The sequence below is a fragment of the Heloderma suspectum genome, chromosome 2 (assembly GCF_057233095.1).
Source record: "Heloderma suspectum isolate Gila_16-S chromosome 2, 16-S_ref, whole genome shotgun sequence".
NCBI classification, from domain to species: Eukaryota; Metazoa; Chordata; class Lepidosauria; order Squamata; family Helodermatidae; genus Heloderma; species Heloderma suspectum.
In genome coordinates, this window is record NC_139459.1 from 83685322 (window position 1) to 83705693 (window position 20372).

The 20372-nt window shown below is 42.0% G+C and overlaps 1 protein-coding gene across 1 annotated transcript in view; it reads right to left on the bottom strand.

Annotated features, from left to right (window-relative positions):
- FBN2 (fibrillin 2) overlaps positions 1-20372 on the bottom strand; it is a 262921-nt gene that overhangs the window by 143324 nt on the left and 99225 nt on the right. The window contains exons 12-16 of the mRNA XM_084832107.1: positions 12233-12352; positions 10265-10390; positions 7753-7875; positions 4297-4419; positions 798-950 (exon numbers count right to left, since the gene is read on the bottom strand). Coding sequence (XP_084688233.1) covers positions 798-950; positions 4297-4419; positions 7753-7875; positions 10265-10390; positions 12233-12352 — 645 coding nt within the window. The remainder of the gene's footprint in view (positions 1-797; positions 951-4296; positions 4420-7752; positions 7876-10264; positions 10391-12232; positions 12353-20372) is intronic.

The window sequence follows — 20372 nt, forward strand, 5'->3', positions numbered from 1 at the left end:
CCATAGAACATGGGTCAGGTCTGGAGAACCTACCATTAAGCCCTGAAATCTCTTCCTCCCAAAGTGCTTTAACAGTATCAGAGTTCTCGATCTGGGTTGAGATATAACAACTCAATACATAGCCTTCAGTGTTAGATTGTTACAAAATATGGGTGAACTCGTTTTTAAAAATAGAATCCAACTCAAGGCAGATACTCTGCAACTAAAGTCTGCATTTAATATTTATATTAGTTTTAATAGGTTCCATTGTAATATGCAGTTCCATTGTATCTCATCTCTTTTCCAGAACCTTGGCTTATGCTGTCCTTAAAGATGAGTGCATGGTGAAGATGGATATTTTATCTCTGGGAATGTGCTTTGGCATTTTTATCCAAAGCATATTTCCTATTAATAAGCAGTTTAAAAAGCTCTCAGCAATATAGACCCCATTGGGAAACAGTGGTGTATGGTATAAGTGACTTAAAACTGCACAATGTTCCCAACAAGAAAACATGTGTTAAGCGGTAAAGAACACATTGAAGAACATGGATGCATGCTTTGATCTGAAACTGATTTGAGCAGCATCATGATTTGAAACTGAATGAAAGCTCATTGGGAAGCAAATCTCTAAGATATGTAATAGTCTGAAATATAGAGTGAAGGGACTCAATCGCCTATCTTCACTGATAATGTAAAAATTAAGAGTCTTCTATTATTCACAGTAAAACCTATCTAGTTTTGAAATATAAAATGTATGAATCCTTTTGATTTTTTTAATTTGTTTCCAGTGTAAAATCAAAAGAAGAACACAGCTTTACCTGAATTCTTGGCAGGACATGGATGGCAAGGTTCTCCAAAGCCATAGTCCAGATTGGCACAGCAACATTCAGATTTTGTCACTGCTCCGGGAAAAGGGCGTACACATATTCCCTTTTTGATTCCACCATAGCATGTGCTTCGCATATGGGTATCTAAGGGGAGCCAGCAAAACAATAGATGAGTTGTCTCACACTGAAAATGGTATAAATAAATATTCTCAGATAAAGAATGAGTCCAAAACATTTACATCTGTCATACATGAATTCATCTTGAATGCAAGACTTAACCTCTATAAGATTCAATACCAACCAACTGTTTACATCCAACCTAGGCTTACATATGTTCTTTTAGCTAAGTGGATATTCTGTTCATGTTACAAGTTATTTCCTAGTATGTCATATTAAACTTTATCAATATATTTTCTGCATGAAAAACTTGATACTTTGAGTACATATGAATGAATGTATGATTTAAGCTCTTTAATGTACTTTTCTTTTGGTGTATTCTATTAAATATTTAACCCACTTGTCAACGCTACTAAAAGCCCAAAGCAAAATGTTTAATTTAATGTGCCAGTTCTCAGACTATAAATACTTTGCAGCTGCCTATGGTTTCTGAATAACATCACTTCTTAGATCATGCAAGGGATCATGCAGCTTAGCCAACAAGAAGGCTTTTGAAGCCAAAGAAGAATTTACAGTAGATTTGTTAACAGCAGACACACTATTTGAAATGTTACTCAAAGGGACAAGAAGGAGTAAGATTTTTTATTATGCACTACTTAAGATTTATTCCCATTACTGTATGTCTGGAGCAATTATATCATCTTGTAGGAAAACAAAATTTCCTAAATGATTCCTGGTTCTGCGTCTTGTGAAGAAATTATCTAACAACTAATTGCAAAGCAAAATCTTTTAAGCTCTAGCACTGTGTATTAAAAAGAGAAATAAACATTCCACACCACAAGCATTACCATTACGACTGCCAAACTTTAGTTGGTATCAGTTTCTGTCCTGAAGCTTGCACTTTCAGCATGATAGATTCCTCTCTTCCTCTCCCCTGACATTAAATCTATGTGCATATTATGCACACAACAATCTCACATAACTCTGGAACTAGTTAGAGAATTTAACAGTTTACTCATGCCAGCATGGGGATGGCTGAAGTATTACACAGATTAAAGCTCAAGATAAGCTAGTGTCATAGCCATGAAGCCAAAACTAAGCATTTTCATTTATGTTGATTTATTCTAGCCTGCAGTGGTATGAATTTTAGCATATTTTTGTTATCTACAAGAACTGCAGTGAAAAATTTATATTTACTAAAGAATACTCTGCTTGTTAGATAATAACATTCCACTAATATTATGTATTGCAGAAGCACATTATCCTTAGAATAAAAGGGTTTTTTATCTATAGAGGTGAGATGAGCTAGTATTAGAGAATAGGAAAGAGGAATAAATACAAGGTATAATACGAATTCATTAGAAGGGTGTTTATATAAACACAAAATTAGAGAACAAGAGAGCCTATGAAACTACTATGCACTATCTATAATGGTGTAACCAAACCAGATACAAGACTTAATCCACATTATCACTATGGGTTGCATTCAACAGTGTCCATCCATCAGAAGAACAGAAACTGTTGCAGAACAGATTACCTCCTCTTACAGCTCCCTATGTGCCCCCAAGATATGCTCCAGAAGGATAGACATAACCCTATAATTCCATGTACTTCAAGCATATGATGAAGTAGGCTTTAGCCTTTAAAAACTCATGCCAAAATGAATTTGCCAGAGGATTCTCTATACGTCCATTGTAATTTTCAATTGTCAGAATGGATTGTTTATATTTGATCAAGTATATATTTTATTTTCAATATTTATAGACTGCCCAATAAACCAATGCACAAGCAATGGGATGTGCATGACACCTCACTCCAAACCATAATAAACGACCAGCAATTGTGTCTCCAATTTATATGCTAAAAGGAAATTAAAAAGAAAACTGATAAACAGATTCTAAAAAGTGAAACATTGGGAATGAAATGCCAGCTTCAGACACAAATGCAATACCAGCTGCAATACCACTTATAAACTGTGCCACAACCAGTCAGGAGTTGGCCAAACGTCACAGGAGAAACAAAAATTGACAGACAGCACCTGTGTTAAATAACCAATCAAGCCACATTAATAAACATCATGCCTTGTTTCATCGCATTCTTCAGACTGATATCGGGTTTCAACTGATCAATAAATATCTCCTCCTTAGGGCATCTCCTACACCAGCAACCAGGGCATCTCATACACCAGCAATTTATTGCACATTCATGATTGGCCATTCATGGAAGTTTGTGGGTCCATTATACAATGTTGTAATCCTCCAGTGATTTTCCCACCATTTCCCCCTGCCTCTCCTGTGTTATCCCCAAACAGAAAAATGCAGTATTTTTTAGGCCTGTGCAACAGGAGCTCCATGACCTGCCCGTGTACTTCTCCTGTAGTGCAAAAAACCTGCTTTGTCTGGGGTTGTTGGGGGCACGATCATGATGACAACAGCAGTGAAGTCAGTATACTGACCAACACACTCACTGGCTTGCTGCCATCCTGGTTTGCTGCCATGCTGTGACTAAACACAATGCACTGACTTTTGCTCCCAACTTCGGCTGTTTACTCCACAACACAGAATGGCCAGCATGCTGGCAGTTTGCTGGGAAACTGGTGCCTGCAGGGGCGGGGTTCGGGCAGTTTGGTGGAGGTTGCTGTCCACCTGCATTGCGTGTCAATCACAACCAAACCACCAGTAATCTGTGAGGGGAGGGAAAGGGGCAGGAACCAGGGAGGAAATTTTGTGATGTCCCCAGCCCATGTAATGGCTTTTCACAGAAAAGCAGCCATCCCGTGAAAAGGTAAGGAATGGAATATAATGAGATAGAAACAAGTGTGTAAAGGAGCCTGATCTAATCTTCCAATGAAACTGGATGAAGAATGGAGCCTCTAATAGAGAAAGATTTCTCTATTAAAAGCTCTGCAGATTTCTTCATCCGATGCAGATTTCTGCCCCCATGTGATGAACCCCTTAATCTTTCTCTATTAGAGGCTCCATTCAATTGTTAGCACAAAATCTTTGCTAAGGCTGTTCTGCCAGCATGCTGTTCCCTTATATGAAGGGTCAAGCAAGTTTTCATTATGCTGAATATAAGCCAGGTCTTCGTTATATATTTCAGGATAGGTCTTCCAGTTTACTGATGTAAAAAACCAAACTTACCTTCTAGACACTAAATTTTGCAAATAGCACCCTTAATTGCACATTCCTTCTTACCTTCAACACAAGTCAGATATTCCTATGTCCAGCATTTGTTGTCATACAGCCGAGACTTCATAATAAGATATTTCAGTGTTACTGGGGCTGTAGCCCAATAGAAAAAGTTCTCTGGGAGGTTTAGAAGTTAAAAAAAAAAAATACAGAAGAAGAAAAGTGGTTCTATGCACACTTACCTACACAAACACGACCATCAACTCCCACAGCTAGGCCTGGTGGACATTCGCAACGAAATGATCCTTCAGTATTAATGCAGTGCCCGTTCATGCAAATTCCTGGAGTTTGGCATTCATCAATATCTATCCAGAGGAAAACATAAGTTTTACTCAGTATTCTTTTTATGGCTTTTTCTTTATAATTTTATGAAACTGTGCCATTGTGATGATAGTGTAGCTAGCCACTAACAGAATTTCCATAGATTCATATATAGATTAAATAAACAATTAAAAGACACAATTGGGTAAAACTTGATCAAAAGGCAGAAACCTCAACAAGCGTTGCCACAAATCAGTGGAAACTGTTCTAATGTTAGCACAACTGAAATAAATCAGGGAGGCACAGCAACAATTATACCAAGGGCCAATCTACCACCATTTTAATTAATGCCATAAGCAAACAAAAATGGAATAGACCAATGAAAGTTGCTCATGATTTTTCAGACCAACCACCACAAAACACACTCTTCAAAATGCATTAGGAAAGAGTGCAGTATTTTGACAAAGAAACTGCACAAGGAACTAATAAGGCCCTGGCTCAAATTTTACTGTTGCCATGGAGTTGCTCCAAGTGATCTTAGGCAAACTCTTGTAGCCATAGCTTGCCTTATGGAGATAATAATACTACCTACCTCACAGGGCTTTCGCTAGGATTTCTGAGATGATTTTTTAAAAGTGCTTTGAACGTTCACAAAAGTGGTTTATAAAGGTGGTTATCAAACATACCTGAATCTTTTGCTCAGTGAGGGTAAAAGCAGCTTGAGGAGAAAAGGTGCATCGTATAGAAAACAAATGCCCCTCAAAAAGAACTATAGAACTATATGTGCCATGTAGTTCCACCTCGGGTTCAGGACCAGTGCAATGAGTCTGAGTACAGAATTCTCAGAGGACTCAACAGAGCTTAGGTTTCCAGTTTCCTTGTCAATGTGCGAGTATGCACACAGCAGCACAGGAGATATTGCCCCATACAAGTTGTATGTCTTTGTATGAGTAACTTTTATACTGTGATTGTGAACAGAAGGCTGGATAGGAATATGAGAAATGTATATGGCCTCCCGCTAGAATGGTTCTTTGTGCTGCCTATATGTACATGTGATGATATTGGTGGATGTAGCGAGTTTGATACCAGAAGACTTGGCAAGGAGTCTAGTGAGTTTCCACAGCCATACCCTGCACCGTTTATTAAATGTATAACGGCCTATCTAGTATAGAATAAAGGGCAGGTTTTGTTTCTTAGAGTATGCCCCACATATATTAGGGATGGGCAGATTCCCTACCTGCCGGTCCGTGGGGAATCCGCCCACGCAGGGGAGGTGATCCGTTCCTCCCCCGGAATCCTCTTTGGCTGGCTCCGCTCCACAGCAATTCCACGCAGCTGTCGGCTGGCTCCAAAGCGCTAGCAATACGGCTGCCATACCGTATCACTGGCTGAGGGGTACCGACTAACTGCAGACGCAAGTGGTGTCCAGGATACCATTTGCAGCTGTAAAGGTCTTAGTTTAAGGTAAATGTAGCCATTTACGGCTGCATTTACCTTAAACTAAGACCTCTACAGCCGCAAATGGTGTCCTGGACGCTATTTGCGTCCTCAGTCAGTCCCCTTCAGCCAGCGATATGGCATGGCAGCCGTATCACTGGCAATCCAGAGCCGGAGGATCCGGCCAAAGAGGATTCCACGGAGAGGCGGAGGTAAGTGTTCCGTTCCGGGGACTCCGGACTCCAGGGGGGCGGATTCTTTAGAATCCGGCCTCATTGGAGTCCGTGGCAGAATTCTCTGCCATCCATAACATATATTGGGCAACTTCCATAGGCTTCTTACATGGGGAGATTGGTATCAAGCAGGCACCAATCCATATGTTAACAATTGCCAGTTAACTGACACTGATAAGTGTGCAATCCTCATGTCAACAGGTATGCAGCTGCCTAATCTGTTTGCTTTACTTTTCTAAGTAGATAAGGGTGTGGTGTTTTATCTGACTGAGGAGATGAAGAGAGGGTTCCCCCCCCTCCTCCCCGTGTTGGAAAGTTGGGACCTCTTAGTTATAGAGAAGGTAATTCATTACCTTCCTGTGATGCTTTGAGCATGTTCTAGAATATCAGAAATAGGATAAAAGATTGGGCTAAGGCCCAATCAGTTTGGTCTTGCTCCATGGGGAAAAATGTGCACAACCAGCCTGGAAAACGTTGGTGCTAGGAATGATATCTCATACATTGTTGATGGGAATCCCAGCACACACTCAAGTATGATGAAGGTATCAGTTTCATTGGCTGAATGAGATGTATGAGTTTTATTTGTACTTTTATTCTGCATCCATTTTCTATCAATCTTTCTTTTCATAAGTGGTCTAGTTTCATCTTGGTGATCCAAGTAATCTATTTTGACTGGCCCTGAACAGTTCAGGCCTCCAGTTCAATACAATGGACAATATCAGATGCTGAGCTTGTGCTCAATCCCAGATAATTTTCCCAGTTGTTTTCAAATGGCAAACTATTATCCACCCCAAAACTACAGTAACTAGCAGTGAGTTATACACTACTATTTGGATTTTTATCCTCTGATTGCCACCTTATTATGGATGTTTTGTAGATCATGTGATTGTTTGAATTAAGTAATTTTATTGTGATTGCAAGCAGCTTTGAGGGTTAGGGATGGCGGAGAAATCCACCACTGACTCCAATGAGGTCGGATTCTGTGGCAGAACGGGCTGCCCCCCCCGCCACCCCGCGAAGCCTTGTCAGGAAGGACCCTACCTGGCGCTGGCTGGTTCGGGTCCATCCTCTTCCTTCCGCAGCCGGCCACTGCCAGGCTGCGGCTGCAAATGGTGTCCGGTGTAGGGACGCCATTTGCGTCCCTGCCCTTGGCCGTGATTGGCTACATAAATATTTACGTAGCCTATCACGGCAAAGAGCACAGACACAAATGGTGTTGCAGACGCCATTTGCGTCTCCACTGTTTTTGTGATTGGCTACGTAAATATTTACATAGCCAATCACGGCCAAGGGCAGGAACGCAAATGGCTTCCCCTATGCCAGACGTCATTTGCGGCCGCAGCCCAGCAGCGGATGTAAGTCTGGCTGCAGACACACCCGGCTGGCGGCTCCGTGGGCTCACCTCAGAGCAGAACCAGCCAGGGAGGATTCTGGGGGGAGGGACGGATCGCCTCCCCCCACAGCTGACCCTGGAGCGGAACGGTAAGTGGGGTTCGTACACCCCTATTGAGGGCTAGTCATGTGGCAGAAAAGCAGCATATAAATACTGTAAATAATAATAAATACTATTTGTATAACCTAGAATTAAGTTACATTTTTCAAAGGCAGAGAAATACCGAACATAACAAGGATTTCTGTTATACAAATAATTTACTCAACAAAATATTGGTCTCTGTCAACATTGCCTCAATGTGATTTCATACATACCAGTACAGTAACGCCCATTAGGAGCCAAGAAAAACCCAGGTTTGCAGATGCATTTGAAACTGCCATCCTCATTTATACACATTCCATTCAAACACATGTTGGTAGTTGTACATTCATCATGATCTAGAAAAATTATGTAATACAGATTTACATTCTTTTTTTTATCCCTAAAGCTGGGTCCGTGAGTGTAAGTGAGCAAAGGCATGAGATATGGTTACTTGCTTGCTCTCTGGAGAAGCTACATGGTGCTTGCTGTTGCACAGGCAAGAGGAAGAAGGAGGAAGAGGAAGAGGAGAAAGCAGGAAATGGGAACTGATCAAGCTACAGGACATTCTCTATTGCCCCCTAGTGTCTGGAAGCATGCAGAGTTGTTCCTATTATCCAACATAAACAGGGCATTCTTGGCATTTTCTTAGGCTAGACCATGTTAGCAGCGTGCAGAATCCCATATATAACCTGTGAGCCATGGACATTAAACCAAAGTTCAGGCAGACTGATACAGGATTAGGTGCTCCTTCAGGTACTCAAGCCCCAAGCTGTTTAGGGCTTTAAAGATAAGCACCAGCACTTTGAACTGAACTCAAGCAGCCAGTGAAGTTCTTTCAGTACTGGTATAATATGATAAAAATCAGTGGTGCGAGTCAGAACTATGGCTACTGTAATATGTCCCAGCTGAAGCTTCCAAACCATCTTCGAGGCAGCCCCACATATGTTGCATTGCAGTAACCCAACCAGGAAGTTACCAGGAAACTGTGCTTTAAGAGCCAAATTTCACATTATGCTAATAGCATAACATGTAGCTGAACTTTAGCAATTTATTTACTCTACTGTAAGTATACATGGGTCTGATTAAGATCAGGACCACCCCGTACCAGGAGAAGATTATTAAATCTTTTATCATTTCCCCCCAAATTCCCTCCCTCTTGTGGGAGGGAGGAAGGGAGGGAGGGAGCTAAAAAAAAAGAGAGAAAGAAGTCCCCATTGGCATCAGTGGAGCCTTTTTTTCTTTTCTTTTGTTAACCCCCTGTGGGGAGGGGGTTTCTGGGAAAAAACAGTGGGTAGAAAGTTTAACCTTCCCCTTCCAGTGCACAGTGGTCTGAATAGGGGGCCCGCACACTTATACTAGAGTAAATCAAAAGCGAACCTTCAGCTACATGCTCTGCAATTAGCATACTCTGTAGTTTTGCTCTAAGTGTTGCTTATAAACTAGAATATAGAACTGGATCTGATCCTGGTTCATAGCTGGGTTTATAAGTAGTACTTAAATCACAGTTCCACACTTTGGACATCATGGGAAACTGTGGTTTTTAACAAGCCAGAATATAAGCAGTAGTTGAACATTCAACGAGAGGAAGGAAAGGGGAGGTATGAGGAGGGAGCACATGGACACATGTCTCATCCTTGGGTCCACAGACTGAACGAGGCCAATACCTTATATAACCAATTGGTATTTGAGGTACTATACTCCTGTTTAACAAATTACTAACAAATTCAGTACTACAGAAACATGTCAGTTTATAAACAAACCTGGGTAGATGGACTGCAAGATTCATCCTTAGGAAGCTTAACATTCAACTCAGCAAGGGCCCTTCCTGCATTGGCTTTGATTAATAATCTCAGACCCAATGCACATATTAAAGCTGTAGCACGCAGCTATGTCTTTTTTCACACTCGGGACCCTGATGCGGTGAAGGGGACTGGGATTCAACCTGTTCTGGAAGGGGTTGTGCTCCCACTGAAGGACCTGGTCTGTAGCTGGGGAGTGGTCCTTGATCCTACACTGTCCCTGAACCTTCAGGTGGCAAGGAGTGTGTTTGCATAATAATTCCTGGTGCGCCAGCTGTGACCCTTTCTGAGTCAGTCTGATTTGGCAACAATTATCCATGCCTTGGTTACATTACGTTTAGATTATTGCAACGCACTCTACATAGGGCTACCCTTTAAGAGTGTCTGGAAGCTTGGTGCAAAATGTAGCAGCTAGGCTGCTAACTGGTACGCAGTATTGGGATTGGGACCCACTGTGGCCCCAAACCAGATCAGATCATCCCCTATGCCTGCAGTTTATATTGTAGCTGCTAGCTATGTCTTTAAAGTACCACTTCTCAACAACAGCAACAACAACAATGAACTGCAAAGTAACATTACATCGCACAGTGGTAAAATAAATGAAGTTTTTTATTGCATTTGAAAGGATTTTTCAATCTCCTAGCAACTACTATAGGAACAAGAAATGTAAAGCTGAATTTGTTTCAAAGAAATATGCTGAGGTGGTAGCTAAATTTTTACAGACTCCATACAAATATGATGCAGTACAGTTTCAAAACATAAATTTAGAAGTACATGAATATGTTTTATGTCAATTCTAGGTCAAATTATGACTGGACAATACACAAATTCTTGTAAGGAAATGTGCACCCTGTGTCAGCACTAAAGGTGACACAGGGTGCAATAAAATCTGAAGGGGTTAGTTCAGGCTCCATTCTGGGGGAAAAGAAAGAAAAGCATTCCATACCAACACAGTTTTTCCCATCTGTAGTTAGTTCAAACCCTGCATTGCAAATGCATTGGAAGCTTCCATCCGTGTTCACACACCGGCCATTTTTACAAAGGACACCATTCTGGATACACTCATCAACATCTGGGGAAAACAAAGAATGAAATAATAATAAACTAGTTTCAAGGAGAAAACAGTGGACTGGTTCACATCATGGTTTGACCATGTGGTCCAAGCACACTCCCTTCTCTCCTCCACCCCACCTACTTCAAACCACAGTTTCTAATTCTGCTTTGGAGAGCAAGTGCAAACCATCATTTACTGATTCAAATGTAACTGCAAGCTATAATGTCTGAACAAGGAAATCATGCATGAGGAGGTTAGAGGGAAGGAGGGACCATGCAATTCCAAGAATCAAGTCTACACAGGTAACAGTGATGTAAGGATTATCTCCTTTGGTCCAACAACAGTGGGTGAAATCTACCACATGGAAGCAAACTTTTGATCATGCAATGGGATGTTCCTGTCCTTTCCTCACTTCTGGGCCTCCTCAAATGTGTCCAGAAGGTCCCCCAAACCTCCAAAGCATATTTTGAGGGGTGGGGTGGGGGGTGGCTTGGGCAGGGGGGAGACAGAATTGCTCCCATCTCTACTTTGCTAGGAGAAGCTATTCCACTGACAGGAAGGACTAACTGGATGCAACCCTTTAATTTGCCACTTAGCCAAGGAAGCCTTAGAGTAGCAAACTCTCACCCTCTCCTTCCCCTACCTGAAAGGTCTTTTAGACAGGGAGAGAAAGGCCAAGCTGCACATGTAGTTGGCTTAGCAGAAGTACTAAGCTGCCTACATATGCAATGACACAGAGGCAAACACAAAGGACTGACTGATGCCATATGAAACTGTATTTATGGTCTTATCCTATCTCTACTGTCTGAAGCGCTGCTGGCCCTTTAAAGCACAACAAAAACTGGTTGCCTTGCGTGTACACAACAAGAGATGGGAGCAAAATGGGAATCTCTGCTGCCGGTTCTTTTAATCTCCGAGTTCCAAGAAAACTTTGTTCTGAACCTGGTAACCATTATTTCCCAGTTTGGACCTACCAGGAAATTATGTTAATAAAATACTTCCAGGTTTAATTGTTGCATATCCAAGAAGGAAAGGAGCTGTGTGTTAAGGCACAATGCGCATTCCTGATTTCGCTTATTAAGCCATGATATGATTGTTCAAATGGAGCCACTACATCTAAGATACTGAGAAATTTTGGAATTGTCATCCCTATAATCTCTGAATGCCTCAGATGCACTACACATGCAGAGCAGCATATAAGGCTTCACTGATGTCTTGTGTTCTCCCATGCTGATGGAATGCTCTCCATCACCCACCACCACTGGTAAGTAACACCAAGTGTGATAGGGGAGGCAGCAGGGAGGGTCCAATCCCTGCTGGAAAGGATGCATGCTTTAAAAAGGCATGTGGGTCACATTATGGTCCTGATGATATAATCCAGACTGAATAGGGCATAGAGGCTTTTCCAGACCTTTTCGGTCCCTTTTTGGAGTCTATTGACTTGCAGTACATTCAAAATGAGTCTAACAAAAGAGAAGCGCTGAACTCTTGTGACTAAATCCAGACTTGGTAGGGCATTGCCCCACTATTTGTTTTAAATGGGACAGATGCAATTAATTTAGTTGGATTAGATCCTGTGCATTTGGGTTTTGAGCCTCATAGTTTGAATGTATCATGGTTGATTTTCAAACTGAGATGCATTTTTATCTGTCCAGAATCACTTGGGTTTCACCCTGATGGCTTCAGATGTTAAATCTTGCTCCACTAGTACTATAATTAAATACCTGAAAATATAAAATCATTGTCATGGTTTACTGTAAAGGCAAAACTACATTGTTTTTAGAGTCCAAAAAGGACCTGACTCAGATCAAAACATGAGCATGTACAGAGGGTACAGATGTGCAAGTAAAATGCTCTTACCAATGCAAGCCTGCTTTGTAGGAGTTCTTTGGAAACCTGTATGGCATTTGCAATAATAAGAGCCAGGTGTGTTCACACAGTCTCCATTAGAGCATGGATTTGATATGCACTCATCAACATCTGTTGAAATCAGAACAGAAGACAATCAGATTTCACAATTTATACAAAAGTTTCTCTCAAATACAGAATTTTCTGAACAAAGATATAAATATAAGTTTCTTCAACCACAAACTGTTTCAATACACCAATCTAAAAAAATGTCCTTACCTCATGATTCTAAGAATACACTCAGTACTTACTATAACCTGTTTACTTTTCAAAAATAAACAGAAAACAAAAAAGTGCCTTAGGGCTTTTCTACACAAGGCTGTGAATCCACTCCATCTACTTTCAGTTTTGTTGCAGAATTGGGATCCAAGCACTACATGAGGAGTGTCTCCTTTCCTGCTTTTCCACTACATAACCTCTACATGGCACTACATGGAATAGTGGAATAGTGCAAATACACAAGGAAATGGCGCTATCTTTCATCATCAGAAATAATACCCCATTTTCCCTGCTATTAAAAAAAAACCATGGAAAGTGCTGTTTCCAAACAGAAGTGAAACTGGAGAGTCAAGACATCATCTAAAGAACCTGTAAACAACCGTAAGTAGGGAATGGCATGCACACAACAATTGCCTTATGCAGAAAAACTCTTATTCTCCCTAAATAAAATCTTGAAAGATAAAGAAATAAAAACAATTTATCACTAGATTATTAAGACATAATCACATCTCAATTTTTACATTCTTCAGTGTTGTTCTAGTGATCCTGTAATAGAGATGTACACACAGTAGTACAGATTTTGGGAATTGGTTCCAACATAATTAGATTAAGAAGCAAAACAAAATACTGGTGCATGGTACCACATCAGTAAAATACGTTGAACCCATTCATAAGACATAACTCTTTGCATTGTAGAAAAGCAAATGTGTATATCTACTGTTGCTGTAAAACAATCCCTTGTTTTTATTCATGTGCATTTGCTTAAATTAATAACCATTGATATTCCTGTTTTTGAATAAGACGTATTAATGGCATGAACATATACACAGAAAGAGATCAGCTTGGCTTCTACTTATGGCACAAACTTTCATAGGACATAACAGTGAGCATGTCCAGTTTTTTGCCATGGCAGTCAGATCATCCACAGTATCTTACCTAAACTGAGGGAACTGTAGGCTGTTAAGAGCAATGATTAAATGAACAAGCTCCCTGCCCAACCTCTGTGGAAGTTGAAAAGACCCTTCATTGCAGAGGTGAAACTGATAACCAGTTTTTTAAAAGCCTTGTCAATTGTACCTTTACACTGTAGAACTTCTGGGACTGGGGGGTGGGACACACACACACAAATTTTAAGTGTTTACTCTCCATTTGCACAGCAGTGAAAACTATCAAGTTGAGAGAAACCCCTTTACTGCAAAGGTGAAACTGACAAAGGGGTTCAACATTCTCTCCTTTAGTTTTCTATAGAGCTTCTTTTACTATAGACATCCTTGTCTTTTGTACTCTTAAAAGTATAATTACCCTCTGTTTCCCAAGTTTAGTGTACTTCAAGAGCAGGCTTGTTGCTGGCAGCCACTTTACCTAAGTCTCTCTTGAAGCTCCCATCACCACTTGTTTCTGCCAAGTGGAAGCCCTACTGTGGCCTGGGAATGCACAATGTCCTCAAATCCCACTTCGAACTCCCAGCTGGGTGCCTATCCTTGCAGCCATTTCCTCGCAAGCCTTGCTGATAGATGTCTTACTGCAGCCTGGAAACATCTGACCTCTTCACTCTGGATTTAATCTACTGCCCTGGATTCTCCTTCTCTGTATGTCTCAGCATATTACAGATAGGTAACAAGCATCACCGATGCAATGAATATGAACTTGAGCACACTCCGGGAGAGAGCGCAGGACAGGAAGGCCTGGCGTGCTATGGTCCATGGGGTCACGAAGAGTCGGACACGACTGAACAACAACAAGCTCCCTTCCTTGTCCTTCAGTTTGTGGTTTTCTCTCTTTTATTCTCCTGGGAAAGTGTTAAACTCTTGTCTTGTAACAAATTAAGACTATGGTAATTAAGGCCCTGGCAGAGCCAGTTGTGGGAGGAGTCTGCTGGGGAATGTTGCCTGGCTTCACCTGATTCCATCTGACAATGTTTATCTCTCTTCACCTCTGGGTAATTATGGCTAGGGCCTTGACAGAGCCACAAGCCTTTGGCTTGTAAACTGAAGCACTCATCTAGACCTCAGGAGATCACTACCAGACCCAGAAGAGCAGGCTAAAATATGCATGACAGCCAGGAGAGCAAGGAACAACTGAGGACTCTTAAAAACTTAACCATCCAGTCCCTGGCCCCTCTTAAACTGCAGTGTGAGTGGGTGGTAGATATTGACTTACTGCTGACTGGGATTGAATTATACATACAGTGATGGACTGTGAAATAACTGATTGAGGTTGGGATTGAAAACGTTTAGTTTTAGCCACTGTGTGTGTCATGGAGTGGGAGAGTGTGGAGGCTGCCAGGAGGGAGGGAAGGAGGGAGGCAGGGAGGGGCCACCAGAAATACAGTCATGAGCAGGGGGTGTTCTGGGGGGGGCAAGCACAACAGCTGAAGGGAAGGTAATTTTGACATCATTGCAAGATTTCCCTTCCAGCTCATCCTCCAGCCTGGATAGGTGGCCTTGAGGAGTGGGGAGAAAGAGTCACTTGTAGTCCACAGGGATTCCAGCTCCCTGGCCAGATACCCTACCCAACCACCAGCCAGTTTTGAGTGTCTGTGCTGGGGATGCAATATAGGACTGGGATTCTATTGGTGTACTGACCACCCCACTGCACAATAGTCTTGCTGCCTGAACTGGCAGTGTGGTCTTGGAGATGGTTTTGAGGATCCCAAGATAAGGATGCTGGAGAAATTCAAGGTGGACTAAGATGAGCTCAGATTTCTAAGAATCCGACCTGCGGAATCCGTTGCAGAGTGAACCTTTCAGGCTGCGTGGAGTTTCAAATGGTTTTGGGTTTTTTTTTACTTTCCCCAAATTTACACATATTCATAGGAAAATATGCAAGTTTCTGCTGAGAAAAAGTTGAATGGAATGGGGGACAATATGCCAAATGTTATATACCAAGGTAAATCATGTAAATTGTTACAAAACCTCTTACGTAATTATTTGTGTATTTTTCCTCATGATGAAAAAATAATTTGCATCTGTCTGTGAGCAGACAGCAGAACAAAAGGTGCCTGATAATCCTTGAAACACAGATAGAGTGGATTTTACACAGTCTGGATATCCCTACCCCAAGACTTTTGGTCTTGGGGGACTTGAACATTCCTGCTGAGGCTACTTTGTCTGAAGTGGCTCAGGACTTCATACTCTCCATGACAACCATAAGCTTGTTTCAAATTATATCTTGCCCAACACATTTATTTATTTATAATGTTTATAATTCAATAACAAGCATTCTCTGGGCAGGTTACAAATAGCTAAAAGAATAAATGCAATGCAAATAATTAAAAGAATAAAATACAGTACAACTATTTAAAAGAATAAAATACAGCACAGGACAAAGAGTACAGGAATAGATAGACAAAAAGATACATGAGAACAGCCAAAAAAGTCTAAGAACAAAGTCTCTAAAATGCCTGGGAGAAAAGGTATTCACCTGGCGCTGGAAAGATAACAATATAGATGTCAAGCACGTCTCCTGTAAGTGCATAAGGCAGGACACTCACTGGACTTGGTTTGCTGTACTGGTGTGGGGGGGAAATGATCTGGAGGTGTGGGAGCTGAGTACGACTCTGTTGTCGTGGACAGATCACTATCTGATCAGGTTTGGACTGGATGCGTCCTCAGACCTTCACAGGGATTGTGGACCAGTTTTTGATGGTACATCCCCAAAGACCTATGGATCCAAATGGTTTCCCAATGCCTCTGGGGAAAGTTCTCACAGAATTGGCCAACAGTTTGGCTGAGGGCCCTAGCCAATTCCTGGAACCAGGAAATGGCTCAGGCTATAGACACAATTGTCCAAAAAATCCTCAGCCAAGCCATAGAATTAACTCCATTCCATGGTATTCTTTGAATTTGAGGACAATGAAACAACAAGTTGGACATCTAGAACACAGATGGCAGAAAACTTGAGATGAATATAATCAAAAACAGGTTAGAGGCCATCTCCGGGCCTATTCCATGACAGTGATAGTGGTACAAAAAGCATATTTCTCAGTCATAATCACCGCTGCTCAATATCAACCAATGGAGCTATTTCAAGTGGTTAGAGGTCTACTGAATATAGGCCCAATAGATTATCAGGTTGAACCACTGAAGGCCCACTGTGACCAGTTTACATTTCTCAGGTAAAATCATTATCTGTTCTGATAATTTTAATGGAACCAGAGATGGATGGAGCTGTCATGCCTGACCTACACTCAGGCCAGGAGGTCTCTGCTCTGATGAAGATTCCAGGGCTGAACAACCTATGAGACCCCCTGACTCCAGCACCTCCACAGGCATTCCTCATATCCCTTGAAAGTCAACCCCAGGCCCCTTGAGAACCTACTTTGCCCATGGAGTCAGGGGAGGAGGCTGAGCAATTGCCCAGCCCTAAAGAGCGCTGGTGCCAGAAGGTGCAAGTGGCCTCCCACCAGCGAAGTCCATGACCAGGAAAACCAGGCTCCTCAGGAATAAAAGGGCTCCTCTGAAGCAGGAGGTCTCCTTAAAAGTAGGGGACTCTTTAGGAGCAGGAAGCCTTGACAGCTGGGCTAATTATTTACAGGTGAGTCCAGGTAGTACTCTGGAAGACTAGGCTACATAAGCCTTCAGTTCTGGTCTATCCATTGCTGGAACAATATGCATCCTATGTTCTGTGTAATCCTTCCATGTTTCTGATTCTTAGCTACCAGCTTTATCTTATTCCTAAGACTGTGGCTTTTCCCACTTCACTTTCAACAGTGACCCTGCTACCAGATCATGGTCTCTGTTAGACTGCCTTTACAGGTTTGATGCCAGTCTCTGTTTGGAACTCTGCATTTTGGACTACTACTTCTACCACTAGAAGCCAGGGGCCAATCTACACTGCCGATTTAATGTGGTGGGGAAACAGTTGGGGTTGTTTGCAACACATGATGTTGTCTCCAATCTGCAGCTACCCTGCAGATTTCCTCCAAAAAAGGAACATTTTTACAAAGTACTTTTAGTTCATTTTTTCCCCTTAATGTGGATCACATGTGGTTCAGCTGTTGTGTGCTTCATTCCTCCAGATTAAATATGGCATGATGGGCATGCCCAGGGGTGTGCCCTTCATCTGGCTGTGACCTCGGTCAAGGGGGCCCTCCCTGTTTTCCCCCATTGTGCTTTTCCACTATTTGGCAGTAGCTTGCGCAGGTTTCTGTACTTTGCCACCCACTGTAATTTATTCTCCTTTCCTTCTCCACCCACCTAAAGTAAATGATCTGAGTTTAGCTGCCTAATTTTCTAAAATCACTAAGTCTTTAGGTCTCAAAATTGCGAAATTTCCAAAATCCAAAAAACATTAAATCACTAATTTGCTATAGTGCTAAATTGCTATACCACTAAGTCCCTATACAGCTAAATCACCATGGCACTAAATCACTATACTGTTTTAGCGATATAGTGATAATCCGTGGCTCCATAGGCATGATATTGCTGTATAGTTCCATCTCGCAGTAAGGACATGGGAGTCTCATTTCTGTGGAGACTAGGAGACTGGCAACCGCACTTCTTGGTGTGATGTAGGGTGTCAGGTTTCCCTATCCCCCCAGTGCACATGCTCAGGCAATCTGACATAGGCACCCAAATCAGTGAAATTTCTTTATTGCAGGGAATCCCATGGCAAAAGCTTAATGGTTGCACTCTTCAGAAATTATATAGCTGATGATCAGTAGGTATAGGCTCTATGTAATTCCAGAACAGTCCAAAGCTAAACTACTACCATGCTTGAGATCCTCATCAATGGTTCTGAACATCTCCACGGTTCTGAACACAAGGGAAGGGACTCTGGCTTCCTTGGTACCTAACCCAGACAATCCTTTCACGGGGTTCCAACCCTGGACATGGAAAGGGAATGATTCCTGGAATGAACCCATCAGACAATCAAGGGATAACTTCTTGAAGGGCCTAAACAACCCACACCCATAGAGAGTCCAACTTTGAATCTTTTGTTGATAATGCCAGGCTACATGGTCAAGGCCCATCAAGATCAAGGAAAGGGTGTACCCACACATGCAAAGAATTCTGGGCCACCTCTTTCACACTGGCAACTTCACACTGCACGAGTTCTGGCAGAGGGAAGTCCAAAAGTCGTAAATCAAACCCGGCCTGCTGTATACTGAACTGGCTACAAACACAGACACACAATCCACAGCAATGAGAGTTCAAGTCTATGAAAAGCCTCACAGTACTTTTCATGGCAAGTCCTTAACAATCCAAAGTTCCAGTCCATGTGCAGAGTGCCTCCAAAAGCCCAGACAATGATGGATCCAAACAGAGAAGGCTTCAGGCAATGAAGATGAGATGTTCCTAGCAAAGGCTCTTCACCTTTGCATCAGCTTAAAAGGGAAGGCATGACTAAGACACCCACCTCAGATCCCTCGACAGACAACGGCCTTTAGCCTTTCAGCAAGGCCCCTGTCTAACAGGGCATCACTGCTCAGTCCTCCATCAGTGACGCTTCAAGCTGGGCAACCCTTCTGCAAACCCTACCCCACCTCTGTCAGGTTCTCATGGGCAGCTTCCAGCCTCCCTGCCTGCCAAGGCCAGACCAGCAGGTGGACAGGGAGTTGGGTGACTCCCCCTTATCTCTGTTCAGGATAAGCTTACACTGAGGGATAAGCTCACACAGACTCTGACATTCCAGAGGCTGAATAGGCCCAAGCCCTTCCAGGCTTCTTCTAATCAAATCCTGGCTATAACCTACAAGGCCCACTGCAGTACTGAAGCTGAGCCCTGACATTGGGAAACTTCCAGAGAGAAGACTCTGCTCCTTTTTTCTGGGTGCCTGATATCCCTTACAATACATTTCCCTTCCCTGAACGGAGACCAAGCCTCTCATATGTGGTTGATGATGGTCATCTCTACTGGTGGGGCTCCACCCACCACACCCCAAAGTAAAGCAGATTAGAGTGCAATGTGACCTGTGGAAATGGTTGGTTTGGGACGGGCATGGTCTGCTTTTTTCAGCTTAGTGTGCTGCTGACAGACCAAACCAGATTTCAGGAAAAAGCAGACAAAAGCTGAAAGCAATTCTCATGCATTTCCATGAAGATAGCTCCCAGACTTATTCCCCAGTCACCCATTGATCCTACGGGAAGAACTTTCAGGGCATGGAATCAGGCTCAGATGTGTGTCAGACATACAGGTTCCCAAGCAAGTGTGATATCAAGTCAATTTCACCACATCTCTTGGCAACCATTGTACACAAATCTCCAAGGTTGTGCAAGACATTGCATATCCAACTGTATGCATTTTTTAGCAGTATGTACAAGACTTTAGCATTAAGCTGCTAATATTTTCCACTCTCCAATGGAAATTAAATTGTATAGAATAAGACATAAGGAAGTGGGGAATATTTGTCCATCCCAGTGGAAGTGCGGTATCTACTTCTAGTGAACGTACACTCTCTAAATCAGAAAGTAGTCTCCAAACTTATACTATAACACTCACCATTTCTCATGCAAAAAGAAAATATTGAGGTTCATTGAGCAACACTTACATCTGCATATGTAGTTGAAAAACTGCAGCAAAGCCATAACAATGAAGCAATAGGAAAAGAAGAGAACTGGATTCATTAAAAAGAAACCACAGGCTAGTTTATGGAAGTTGAATTAAAAAACAAACATTTTACTCTCATGCACAGTAGACCAATCTGCCCCTGGATTATTTGGTTCAGTACTCAGTAATCGATGCAAAGAAGGTTGAACATACTTTTCATCAGAACAAAACCAGTAACTCAAGCGCTACTGATACTATTTCAGTGACGCCATGGTTTCTCATGAATATGTTGCCTATAATATCCTGTGTATCTAATAATAGTTACGAACGCTTACATAGAAATAAAGTAACTTTTAAAACATGCAGTATTGTGCTCTCAATAC